This window comes from Mus musculus, chromosome 8 (assembly GCF_000001635.26).
Source record: "Mus musculus strain C57BL/6J chromosome 8, GRCm38.p6 C57BL/6J".
Taxonomy (NCBI): Eukaryota; Metazoa; Chordata; class Mammalia; order Rodentia; family Muridae; genus Mus; species Mus musculus.
This window is the reverse complement of record NC_000074.6, coordinates 122,404,904-122,417,694: the sequence shown is the minus strand read 5'-3', so window position 1 is coordinate 122,417,694 and position 12,791 is coordinate 122,404,904. Positions and strand designations below refer to the sequence as shown.

The 12,791-nt window shown below is 52.7% G+C and overlaps 1 protein-coding gene across 7 annotated transcripts in view; it reads right to left on the bottom strand.

The window, feature by feature from the left end:
* Window positions 1–329: 329 nt before the first annotated feature.
* Window positions 330–12,791, bottom strand: part of Zc3h18 (zinc finger CCCH-type containing 18) — a 40,802-nt gene continuing 28,340 nt past the window's right edge. For 4 of the 7 annotated variants that reach the window (NM_001029993.1, NM_001029994.1, XM_006531469.4 and 1 more), the window contains 10 exons: window positions 10,172–10,363; window positions 9,327–9,452; window positions 6,710–6,814; window positions 6,268–6,411; window positions 5,992–6,057; window positions 4,545–4,705; window positions 4,233–4,432; window positions 3,745–3,838; window positions 1,563–1,659; window positions 335–1,219 (listed from right to left, as the gene is read on the bottom strand). In NM_001029993.1, the coding sequence (NP_001025164.1) occupies window positions 1,021–1,219; window positions 1,563–1,659; window positions 3,745–3,838; window positions 4,233–4,432; window positions 4,545–4,705; window positions 5,992–6,057; window positions 6,268–6,411; window positions 6,710–6,814; window positions 9,327–9,452; window positions 10,172–10,363 (1,384 nt within the window). In that variant the 3' untranslated portion in view covers window positions 335–1,020. Of the gene's footprint in view, window positions 1,220–1,562; window positions 1,660–3,744; window positions 3,839–4,232; window positions 4,433–4,544; window positions 4,706–5,991; window positions 6,058–6,267; window positions 6,412–6,709; window positions 6,815–9,326; window positions 9,453–10,171; window positions 10,364–12,791 lie in introns of all 7 variants that reach the window. The other 3 variants (XM_030243834.1, XM_011248538.2, NM_001310650.1) reach the window with 2 other exon arrangements.

Sequence of the window (12,791 nt, the reverse complement as noted above, 5' to 3'; positions counted from 1 at the left end):
AGCTTCACAGCAAGAATGACAAGCAGCTTTATAGCTGGGGTCAGGCAATCGTGTCTACAGTCCCTGCTCAGCCAGGGCTCACGGGAGGGAGGTAGCCCCTAAATCACTCCGAGTCAGCGCTAAGAGCTGGGCTGCTCTTTCCTCAACCACAGGATGGGAAAACTGAGGCTTAACACTCCGGGGGGGGGGGGTAATGACAGGCAGTCTGTGCCCGTTGGCTCCTGCGGGTAATAGCATCTGCTCTCCTAGGGTGCTTGGCCCATTTTGAGCCAAGGCATGGATGCCCGGGAGAGAGGCAGCCGAGGCCCAAGCAGACATTACCAGGACCAGAAAGTGCTTATCAAAATATTTTATTTTAGGAGATAGCTCAAAAAAGACCCTCCACATTGGACAGACACCCCAACAATACCCCTGGCCTTTATTATTATTATTATTTTTTTGTCTTTTCTGTTTTTTTCCTTTTTAATCAACTAAAACAATTTGATGCTTAAAATAAAAGACAGGAAATGTTTCCCAATCAGACTTTAGGCAAGAATATATATATATATTCTTCTTTAGGCAAGTATATATATACTTCTGATCCAGGGAGGGAGGGATGGTGCCTGTAGTCCAGAAGTGTTCGGCTTTCCTGTCCCCAGAGGAAGCTGCTGAAAACTGCAGCCCAGGAGGTCACCTGGGAGAAGTGAGGACGGAGGCAGAAGGGTGAGGCCAGCCCCTGCGTGCCTGAAGCTCTTAAGTTACACAGAGTTGGTGTCCCCTGTTCAGTGCTGATCTGTCCGTCTGTCCATGGAGACTCTATTCTGGAAGAAGCTGGTTCAGTCTGGTGGGGAGGTTGGGACTCAGCCTCATCTTCATCTTGTGTGTGGCTTCTTTTCCAGCTGAGAAACTTTTTTTTTCTTTTTTAATTTTTAAAAAGAATCACAGCCAAAATAAGACATTGACTGGAAAATCCAAAATGGCTGCGCTTACCCTACTCTTTATAAAAACATGAAGAGTCTACTCCAGGAGTGAGCTGGGCCACTACACTTTCCCGGGGATCTTGGCCCGCTTGCGAGCGATGGCGTCCTCAACCGCTTTGAGCTGTTTAAGGAGCTCCTCTCGCCGTGACAATGTGCTGGCCTTCCCTGACTTGGTGCCTGCTGTGGCAGTATCTGTGGCTTTGCCAGGCACGCTGGTGACCTTGCTGGAGCCCTTAGACTGGGGTGACAGTGGACGCTTCCTGTAGGATTGAGAAGGTGTGAGGCAGAGGTGACGAAGAGCCTGCCCTTGGGTAAGTGCCCAGGGCTCCCCACTTCTTCTGTGGGGAGACAAGGAGGGTGTAGGCTAGCCCGCAGCCTCTCCTATTTGCCCCACTATATAGGCACCCTGAGAACCACTGGCCCTTGTCTAGGGTTCTTCAACAAGACAGTAATATGCAGTTGTGCCCGACTAGTCTGAGGGGTTAAAGAGGAGTGGGCTGAGACTGCTGTCTGTCCTTCCTTCCTGTCTTCCATGTCTCCCATACTCCTAAAGCCGATCAATTGTCCAGGACAAGCCTGTCATGGAAGTAGGCAGAGACTTACCTGTCCGCTGGGGCAGCAGGAGCTTTAGCGTTCTGGCCTCTCTGCCTCTCTGGTTTTGGGGAGCCCATTCTTCCACCTGATTTCCGGTCTCGAGAACCTAGTAAGCAAGGGGACAGAATGAAGCCACTGCTTTGTATGTGGGGCTGTCAGAGAACCCTAGTCCAAAGCATCAAAGTGACCAAGTGTGGTTAGCTCTAACTCTGGCACCTGAGGTAGAGGAAGGAGGAGCAGGACTTGAATGTGGTCCTTGGCTCATAGTGAGATTAAAGTCAGCCCGGGTCACCACGAGGCCCTGCTCAGAAAGTCACAGTATCAGGGCAGCTGGCACTTTTCTTTCTATAAAGAATAAAACAGGAAACGCCAGGGTGGGTGACATGAGTCAGCAGTTAAGAGACTGGCTGCTCTTTCAGAGGACCTCAGTTCAATTCCTAGCACGTGTAGGGCAGCTCATAACTGTCTGTAACTCTAGTTCCATCCAGGGGGTCCAATACCCTCACAGACAATGCACGAAGGCAAAACACCGATGGACATAAAACATTAACAAACAAACAAACAAACAAATAAATAGTGAAGACAAGACAAGACAAGCCAGGCAAAGCCAAGCGCTCCTTCAGAAAGCAGGCCTGGAGCTGGACTCATCTCATCAAGTCTTCTCCTTAGTGAGACCCCTCTCTCTCAGCACACGCATCTGACAATGCAGAGAATTAGAACTGGAAGCCAACTCAAGAGTGGAGTGCTCTCCTTTGTCAGGCTGGGCTAGGTAGCAGAGAAGAGGGCAAGGCCTGAGCATGACCCAATGGCCATGGCTCTGAGGAAAGAATTCCCTCTGGAGTTCAAAGCCCAAGGGTCATGGGCCCAGAGACCTGCCTGAAGTGAGCCCCAGAGCCTCAGCAGCAGCAGTCACCTCCTCTACACCTGCTTCAGAGAGGCAGGTATTGGTTTATATTGGTTTTTGCTCTGTCTATTAAAGCAAACCAGGAGAATCCCCCATCTTTCCTGCTGGGCTTGAGATGGGGTGTCCTGGGAGATTTGGAGGGTCTCCAAGACTCTCTTAGTCTCCAAGGTTAAAACAATGACTCAGAGCCACTGTGCCTTCCCACATGCCAATGACCCTAAGGTGTGCAGAGGCACAGCTGGGTCAGTCTGGGGTGAGGTTTCACTGACTGACTGCTGGTTGTGCAGGCTGGGTTTTATGGCAACTTGACACAAACTAGAGTCATCTGACAACCTCGATTGGGAAGATGCCTCCCTAGGATCTGGTTGTGGGTAAGCCATGGGGCGTTTACTTAATAAGTAATTGAATTAGGAAGGCCCAGCCCACTATGGGTGCTGCTCCCCCTAGGCAGGTGGTCATGGGCGGTATAAGAAAGCAAGCTGAGCAGGCCAGTAGGCAGCACCACGTCACAGCTTCTGCATTAGGCGACCCCGAGCTTCCTGTCCTGACCTCCATGATGAACAGTGGTGTGGAAGTGTAAGCCAATAAACCTTTTCTTCCCCAAGCCACTTTTGGTGATGGTGTTTTACCATAGCAACAGTGGCCCTGACAACGACGACGATAGCCGACGTGAGGAGGAGAGCGGATGCACTCAGTCATTTGCCTGCTGCCTCATGCAGCCCAGCCTGGTCTGGACTCTGGATAGCCAAGGATGACCTTGAACTTCTGACCCTCCGTCTCCAGTGCTGACGTTTCAGATGTGGGGCCAGGAACCAAACCCAGGGCTTTTGTGCAAGCCCTCTACTAGCTGAGCCCCTACCTGCCCCCTCACCCACTGTTTTGGTTGTATACTGGAAGGTTGGTCATTATTAACAGACTGCATTTGTGTCGCTGGGCAGACATTATTTATCATCTGTAACCAGGATCTTGTGCGCTACCACTGAGCTATATTTAAAGACTTAAAACCTTTCCCATCACACACCTATAATCCCAGCACTTTGGAGGTGGAGGCAGGAGGATCATGAGTTGGAGACAAGCCTGAGCTAAAGAGTAAGAAAATGTCTAAAAGGAAGAGCAAAGCTCGGTGCGATCGCTAGCACTACAGTGCTCATCACAGACACACAGTGGGGTTTTTAGGTTCCGCTACAGTTTTCAGAATATACTGGTGTCAAGCCCCCGCAGGTGGGCCTTCTGGCTTATGGGTGACATCCATAGTATAACCTCAGGCACAAGACCTCCAAGGCTTACCTCGGTCTGGGGACAAGTTGGCCTTCTTGGCAGGAGGGCTCTGCCGGTCCTTGTCTGATGGCTCATAGCGCTTCCGGCTTCCTTTATCAGCCGCCTGAAACAGCACAGTGAGGGCGGTAGGGCCCAGATCGTTGTTAGGCCAGGCAGAGGGTGGCGGTGTATCTGTTGTTACTGGAGAGTGGTTCTTTGCTCCCATGAGCCTCCTCTTGGCTGAACCCCTGACCCTCCAAAGCAGTTCTGTGGCCCTTGCCACCATGTGATGGGGCCCTCTGTGCTGCATGAGGAAGTGCCTTGCAGGATCTCAACATGTCAGGCCTTGGCCCTTCCAGACATGTGCAGAGCTTTGAAGATGTCTGATGCTGGGGTGGGGTCAGGACCCAGGCTGGCCAGGCCGCAGGTACAGGCACATGGATGGGCGAGGTCCCTTGGGCGGAGACCCCAGTACCCAGGCTCAGGTGCAGTAATACAGGCCTGTCCCCTTGTCTCACCTTGTTCAGCAGTGTCAGCTTTATCTCCTTGTGGGCAACAAAGGAGCCCTGTTGGGGCTGCCCGGGGACCGCCGGCTGAGGCGCCGCTGCCTGCTGGGAGGCCTTCCCACCCGCTGGAGCTTTAGAGGACTTGGGCGGCTGCGCGGATGGGTCCCGCCTCCGCTTTTCCTCTCTCACTCCGTCTTCTTTCTTGGATTTCCCTGTCAACGACAAACCTCAGTCACGGGTTCCTGTGTACATGACCATAAAGCAAAGTCTCTGTCGAAAGCTAACCCCCAAGCCCACATCCCAAGGGCAAGGGCCCTTGCCTACCTCTCTCCTTCTTGGTCTGGGCAGGAGTTGGGGATCGAGAGCTGGCTGAGGACACAGGACTGGCCAGGTCTGCATACATGTCATCTGAGTCCACACTGTGCACTGAGCTGCTACTCGAGGTGGCGCTGGACACTGAGGAAACGCTGCTCACACTCAGAGACCTAGACACACAAGCACAGCTGTGCGCTCAGCCCCACGGTGACTGCAAGATGGCTGGGCTGCAGGCTGACAGGAGGGTCTCCATGGCTTGTCTTTACCCAATTTCCATGTTTATGGGATGCACACAGACATAATACATAGTGAAAGGACAGCTCTGAGTCTCTACTTCACTAACCTGGATGACCCTGTACTGGGGACTGAGCCCTAGTCAACACTGATAAAAAGCACAACTTTAAGCTAGTTGATGGTGGTGCACAACAGTCACAACCCATAGTCCCGGTAACCTGGGAGACAGGCAGATCGCTGTGCTTCAGGATAACGGGTGTGAGCTGCTGGAGGTGTGCTGGAGCCCCTCTGCTCCCAGCTTCTTGGGAGTTCAAGCTCATCTGGGCAACACAGGGAGGCAACACAGGGAGACTCCCAATTCAAACGAGCCTGCAGCTCAGTGACAGGGAGCTTGAGCAGAATGCAAGGCCCTGGGTTTTAGTGGGACCACTAAGACACCTTGTACTCTCCTCAGGGCACAGGAGTAGGGGAGGGAGAGTAGATGGTGATACAGTTTTGATACAGGGCAGTGCCATGACATGTCTATCACAAACACCAACCAGCTTCTTCTAAGGGCATCAGGAGACAGAACAGAGGAGCAGAGACAGGGAGAAGATAGAGTCAGGGGTTCTTTAGTTTTCAAAAACAAACAGGCCGGGCATGGTGGCCCACACCTTTAATCCCAGAACTTGGGAGGCATAGGCAGGTGGATCTCCATGAGTTTCAGGCCAGCCTGGTCTACAAGAGTGAGTTTGGGCACAGAGAAACCTTGTCTCAAAGAGCCAACAAGTAAAAATCCCATAGGTCTTTAAAAGAGTCTAGATTACTAAGGCCTTGGACAAAAGCTAAGGCCCTGATGCGGGAGGACAGAGGAAAAATGGTCACCAGATTCCAAAAGCATCAAGCTGACTCTACCTTCTAACTCCTTTTTGGTTTTCTTTAAGGGATCTTTCTCCCAACTGCTTCAGGGCTGACTCCCTCCAATAGGGATCAGCAGGCCCCGAGAACACCCGTCTATCCTCAGGAAAGGTGTGGGTAGAGAACCTGGGACTGGCCTCAGCTTTGTCCAGATGGGGAGCAGGAGCAGTCTCGGCCTCTTCCCAAAGGTTAGGTAGGTGCTGTTGTGTGAAGGGAGACCATACTCGCCCTGAGCTGTGTGTTCTCGGATACTGAAGAGCCCTAACATGGTCAGCCCACCTGGTGAGGGAAAAAGGTCAATAGGGGGTAGCACCAAGCAAGTGACCTGGATCGGGAACTGGAGCCACTGTAGCTGCTACCACTGCCGCTACCACTGCCGCTGAGCGTCCGCCTGCAACACAAGCAGCATAGTTCACCTCAGAGGCGGCCTCACTGAGGCAGAGCCGTCCTGCACACCAGGCTGCTAACAGGCCTGTTCCAGGTTGGGCCTCTGCTCCTTGCTGCTTCCCTGGGGATGGACCCACCTCCCAGGCTCCAGTCTTCATCAGCACCAAGGACAAAGAGAACTGTCCCAGGATTGCCATAAGCCCACACTGCTCACCTCCTTGGGGGAGTCCTGGTTTGCCGCTCCTTTCTCCTGGCTTCTCGGAGATCTCCAGGTTTGGCAGGCTCAGGACCAGGAGCAGTAGTTTTGGTGGCCTGTGGTGGGGCTGGGGGAGGGGCTGGCTTCTTTATTGACTTCTCCCTGTGAGGCAAGGCCGGGTCAAGGCAGGGTAGGGCTAGGGTCCCTGCTCAATAAACCCACATCTCAGGGTTCTACAGTTTAAGCACGGCACATGACTGCTAAGGTTCCACGCTACAGGGACCCAAGTCTAGGTGCTGAGCCCGTGCCTCCGCCCACCTCCTGGGAGCCAGATCTGCTGCCCTTTGGAGGCTGTTCACTCTAGTTCAAGCATGGGATGGGGAGAGTGGAGGAGGCCGGAATCCCTGGAGACCCCACCGAGGTGGAGCACCACAGCAAACTGAGGGGGCTCAGGACTCACCCTGCTTTCCCAGGAGGTGGGGCCGGCTCCCCCTTGGTTCTGACTGGAGGTCTGTGTGGGGAAGGTGTGGGAGACGGGGATGGGGACGAGGAGAAGGACCGGGACCTGGGGAACAAAGACAGTGTGAGGAAGAAGTCTGGTGCTTGGCAAATTCCCTTACTGGCTGGAGCTGGCACATCCCCTAGGAAACAGAGACCTTAGGCTCAGGCTCAGCTGTTTCACCATCTGATAGAACACACACTCTGATAGGAGAGAACAGAAAAGGGCATCGCGCAGTCTCAGGAATGGAGGCTTGTATGCAGGAGAAAGCACATGGTTCTGCCTTAGCATGGGGCTAAATGGGTGGAGATGGCTTTGGCTAAGTGTAGAATCCAAGACACCTAGAAGCCGGGAGGTGGCAGAGCTGGTAAGGGTCCCACACGCCTGGTCGGCAGGCACAGGCACAGCACAGAGGTAGGTCCCCAAGAAGTGACAGCATGACATAAGCAGGGAGTGTACAGCGGGGAGATTATGGCCGGATGATTTCCACAGTGTCAGGTGTCAGCAGGGTAGACAAGCAGCCCAGGAAAGGGTGCTGGTCCAGGCGGAGTTTCCAGGATGAAGTTCTAACAGTGAGCTCACACTTCAGTCGAGAGGATCAAAGAGACTGGGTTGGCCTATGTTACCTACTCAGAACCACCACATTGATGCCTGTGACGTCGAGCTAGGTGGGGCCAGCAATGGGTCAGGTTCCTGCAGTCCTCCATGCTTTCATGGGCAAAGGCAGATGCCCGGGAAACCTAGCATTTACTCTCATGGGCAAGCACTACAGGAGGCCCAGAATACTGCGACCCAGGGGACCCTCCAAGCCTTGGCAGCAGGCCAGCCTCCTCTCCCTCAGCCCCTGCTTCTTCCTCAGCAGGCCTCCTGAGTGCGGCTTTGGGAGGGGCTGCTATAGATGAACTTCAGGAAGGACAGCTGCAGAACCCCAAGGCTAGGACTCCAGGTCTCCTTCCTCACTTCAAAGCTGGACACCCAGAATGACAGGTCTCCAGAAGGATAGTACGGACACCAAGTGAGGCTACGCCACTGAGAAAGGCATGCGCACTGTGGGAATGGGGAGACCATGATGAAGCTTCTGGACAATGGATGGGATGGAGTATTCCCACTGGTGTCTCCCTGCAACGTTACCTTGTAGCTCCTTGGCTGACCTGTAGGACCTTCCTGTGTCCTGTCTACTCTGGGACCCAACCAGCTTCTTGCTTTCTGTGCTCCATTTACTAGCAAGGGCCAGAAACACACGGACTGACACCTGGAGTCTGTACCTCTTGGTCCAGTTGCAGCTGCTTCTCCGACCCAAGGCCCTAACCTTAGAGCACAGGGAGTGTTTTCCTGCTACCTTCTGCCACTATCATTAGCTGCTTGCCCAAAACAAACATCATATACACAACTTTCTCTCCACACTGAGTCTGACCTTTCTAAAGGCCCCTTGTGTTCTCTACCTCTACAGCCTCATATTTTACAGAAAGCTAAGTGGCCTTTGTCTGTCTCAGAGACTCCCACAGGTTTTCCTTGTCCTTCCCACTGTGAGGCCCATGGTCTCTTCTCTTTACTGCACTCCCACCCCACCCCCACCCCCGCTGCTGACACCTGCACAAGGAACCTGGCAATGCTTGTGCTCTGGGGTTTGTGCCAGCACATCTCTGGATGGCCTCCACACAGCCTTCTCTAGTCTACCTTCCTCTCCTAGTTTCCTGTTATCTTACAAGAGCTCCTATCTTCTATGTTCATGAAGACAGAACCCCATGCGATTTACTCCACACCGGCAGAAGCATCAGTGAACATCCCGTAAGACAGCCTCAGCACTGCACGCTAACCCTCATTCCATGTACAGCAAGAGCAGCTGCGTGTGACGGCACACTTCTTTCCGCCCAGCCCTCGAGAGGCAGACACAGGTGGGAGTTAGAGGCCAACCTAATCTAATACATAGCAAATTCCAGGCCAGCTAGGGCTATATATAAATCTCAAAATGTCCTTAAAGAAATAAAAACAAGACCATATGCCAGGAAGGGGTAACGTTGCAAGGGACCAAATTACACTAAGGAACTACAGAACATTTTATTCCCACACAAATGCTTAGTGGTAACATGTCCCAAAGCAGTGGGTTGCGTGTCTTTATGTGTCCCAGGTAATGACGAGGACTGACACTTCCGCTTTACTGAACACCACGCCAAAGTTTTGCTCTTTCTAAAGAGCAGTGACAGCAGCGCAGGGAAGGGACACGATGGAGCATCAGCTCAGTTGAGGGACAGACGGACCACTGAGCACCGCCCTACCCCCAAGCCAGCCTGACTGAGGTGAAGGGCACCTGCCACTGGCAGACACACTATCACAGAAAGAAACTTGCCTAACTCTCCCAGGGCTTCTGGGCTGGACACTGTACATTCCTACCTGCCGCTCAACAGAGACCTGAGGGGCAGGTCCTAGGCCAGCCCCTGCAGTGTTGGCTCCTCAGGATGCAGGGTACTGACACCATTTTGGAAGCAGGCACCCAGGAACCTGCGAGAGACACGACACTTGACCCACCCCACACACCCGTGAGCACTGAGCCTGCTAGAGGTCAGCAGGCAGGACTTACCTGGATCGGCTGCCTGAGAACGAGCTGTGTCTGGAAGAGCGGCTAGAATAGGAGCTGTAGGAGGAGGAGCGGGAGCGGGAGCGGGACGAGCCAGAGCCAGAGTAGGATGAAGACCGTGACGATGACCTGTGGGCCAATGGACAGAGAAGGGGCAGTGACAAGGTGGCGTTCGTTTACTCCTGCAGCACTGGGATGTGCTGAGCCGCTGTTCTCTCGTGCAGTGAGACAGCGAGGCTCCATAGAGAAGAAGCACTTTCAAAGACAGAGATGATCAGGAGCCCTGCAGACCAACCCACAGTGCCATGCAGAGAGCAGGACTGGGCGCACCCAGGAGGAGGGAACCAGAGACTAGTTTGAGTGCGGGACAAAGCCAGAGTGTGAGTTTTCCAGCTGACCCAGTGTTCCCTCCCATGGCTGTGTTCCTGGCTGTGTCCTCTGGTGTGTTCCGCCCAGACTCCATTCGGAGTTCCTTCCCCTGAGGTGCAGACACAGCTCCTGGCACCCAGCACGCACACATGAGTTCTGTCACTAAGGGAAGTTCTCTGAGAGCTGGGTGACTGGTCAGCAGAGTGTGTAGTTCCTCTGTCAGCAACCCACAGCCTTTCCCACAGGATCTGAGAGGCCTTCCCTCCCTGAGTGACCTGTATGACTCGAGCAGACAGCCGGTGTCTATGTGTTAGGTCACCCATCTTTCTTACTGCTGTAAGCTCTGGAGCACGGAAAGTCTTACCACAACACTTGGCATCAGTCCTCCCTAGTAATCCACTGACCAGGCACGCACGCAAACAACAAACTGGCAGCCAGTGACTGTCCCCAAGCCACCTGTCTTCACAGTCCCTTTGTACCTGGAGGAATTGGAAGCAGAGGCTGAGGAGGCGGAGGTTTTGCGACGTCTTCGTGCCCGGCTTGGGGAGACGGACACGCCAAGCTTCTTCTTGGGAGACTTGGATCGGCGCCAGGGGTCCTTCCACTCATCGGCTCGCTTCACCTGGGGCCCCACAGAGGTGCTCTCCTTCTTTGGTGGTTCAGCTTGACGGCTAGAATCACAGAGGGCTAGAATCAGGCTGCCACCCTTCCCCAGCAATGCTGCTGTGAAGAGAGACTGGAAAGCCAGGGCATTCACCTGAGACACTCGAGGAAAGAGTCAGATGAAGAGGAAACATGGCACCCCTTCTACTCCACAGTCGACTTCCTGCAGCAATGGGCTTAACTTCCATGCCATCTTTCCTGGGAGGGATCCCATTCTCTCACCCTCTCTTTAAGATTTATTTATTTATTATACGTATATGAATACACTGTAGCTGTCTTCAGCCACACCAGAGGAAAGCGTCAGATTCCATTACAGGTGGTTGTGAGCCACCATGTGGATGTTGGGAATTGAACTCAGGACCTCTGGAAGAGCAGCCACTGAGCCATCTCTCCAGTCCTCATCTTCTCTTGTATATAATAAGTACTTTTTTGGTGGTGGTGGCACATGTCTTTAATGCCAGCACTTGGGAGGCAAAGGCAGGTGAGATCTTTGAGTTTGAGGCCAGGCTGGTCTATAGAGCAAGTTCCAGGACAGCCAGGGCTACACAGAGAAATTGTCTCAAAAACCAAACAAACAAAAAAGCAAGTACTTTAGGGGAGTCATTACTTAACTCTATCTTTCTGACTGTACCGTTCTGACAGCAACGGAGTCCACCTGGTTCAAACATGTTTATTTTTAGTGTTGGCACATAGTAGGTACACAGTATTCATGAAATTATAGCAACAAGAACCATGTTTTTAAACACCTGTTAACAAAAAAAAGTGAACGAAAGTCCATGCCTTAAGCCTTTTCTCTAAATTTCAAGAGTCTGGTTAACTGCACCCTGGGAAGTTCTTGATTAATGCACAGAGAGAATGAGGCTCCCAGGCTCCTCCCTAACAGCACCGGCCTCGTGTCCTCAGAGAGTTAGAGAAAAAGGCATATATAGGGAAGGCTGCACTACCCCATGCAGATAGAAACCCTGCGGTTTATCCTTTCACAGCTTCTGTTTACTCAGGCACCAGCCAGTGGCGGGTACCAGGACTCTCTTACCTGCTGAGGGGCACAGGGGGAGCGACACCCAGTGCTGAAGCTTAACCACCAGACACGTGAGTCTGGCTTGTGCCATTGTTATCTCAGCCCTGACCCTGGAAGCTAATGCCCCAGGTACACCCAGGGGCCGCCCTAAGGAAACGCAGTAAGGATGGCGTGGGGAGAGCCTCTGATCCCCAGCATAGCTGGGAAGAACCCAGGTCACAGGAGAGGCTATGTGGGTGAAACATGGGTATCCAACAGAAGCCCCAGATTTAATGATAGGTCTTTGGGAAGAATGACTGGATGAACCATCATTCAAGAATCCATTACCACGTTCACTGAGAAAAGTGTTCATGTATCATTTAGAGGGAAAAGCTGCAAGACTGACGTGTGTCTGAGTGCCAACGAGTCTGGCCACGGAGAGGATCTACGACCACGGAGCTCGTGTTTCAGGGTAGCAGCTATTGAGTCGACAGGCTAACACCCTCCCAGCTGGCACCTGAGTTGTCTTCTGAGTGGGGACAGTCGAGGTCTGGAGTCTGCAGAGTGACATTAGGTTGTATCTTTGTTTCCCAGGACATCCTGAGAAAACTGCTGAATCATTTAGTGGGGAATAACCACCCAGATATCACATCAGACCTAGAAAGCCAGGCAGAATACAAAACCACAGGAGGCTACATCTCCCCATAGGTGCCCTCATAGTGCGCGTGGTGTATCAGGACCGTAGTATACAAAGGGAGGGGGGCTGGTCGGGAACTACAGCAGGCATCTGCTGGGCAAGGACAGATGTGCTATTTCCAGATACTTCTGAAGAGACAAACAAACAAAGGCACAGGTGATCTGTGACCTTGATCTTCTGTGTAGCTGCAGTACCCTCTAATCTCCCTCTAGCACAGTACCATATCCAAAGGCTACCGGAGGCTCTACAGGGCAAGGGTCAACTGTGCTGTCAAGAGTCAATGCTAAGGCTGACAGTACACAGGCCAAGGGAGACACAAGGAAGTGAGCGGCAGCCTATGAGCGAAGCAACCACCCCGCCTATCTGGGAACTCCAGCTTGGACAGCTGTCAAATCTGGGGTCAAAGAATAAAAAGCAACTGATGGCAAGTTGCTTCTAAAATCAGGAGGGTTAAACATCTAATAAAGACAGGAAGAAGGAACTCATAGCATGTGGGTTCTTCCCTACTACCTCAATCTGCCAACACCCAAGGAACACACACTTTTGTTTATCTCCCAGGAAATTGCACAGGTTTCCCAGGACTGTCCCACAGTGTATACAGTTTGCCCTCATTTCAGTGGGTGACACCACTGTACCTCTTCATGCCTTACACCATGCACATGATGATGCCTACTGGCTAAACCCCTCTGAGCTCAGTAAGTCCTTCCCTCTGCAGTTCCCCAGGAGTACAAGTCCCAGGTGT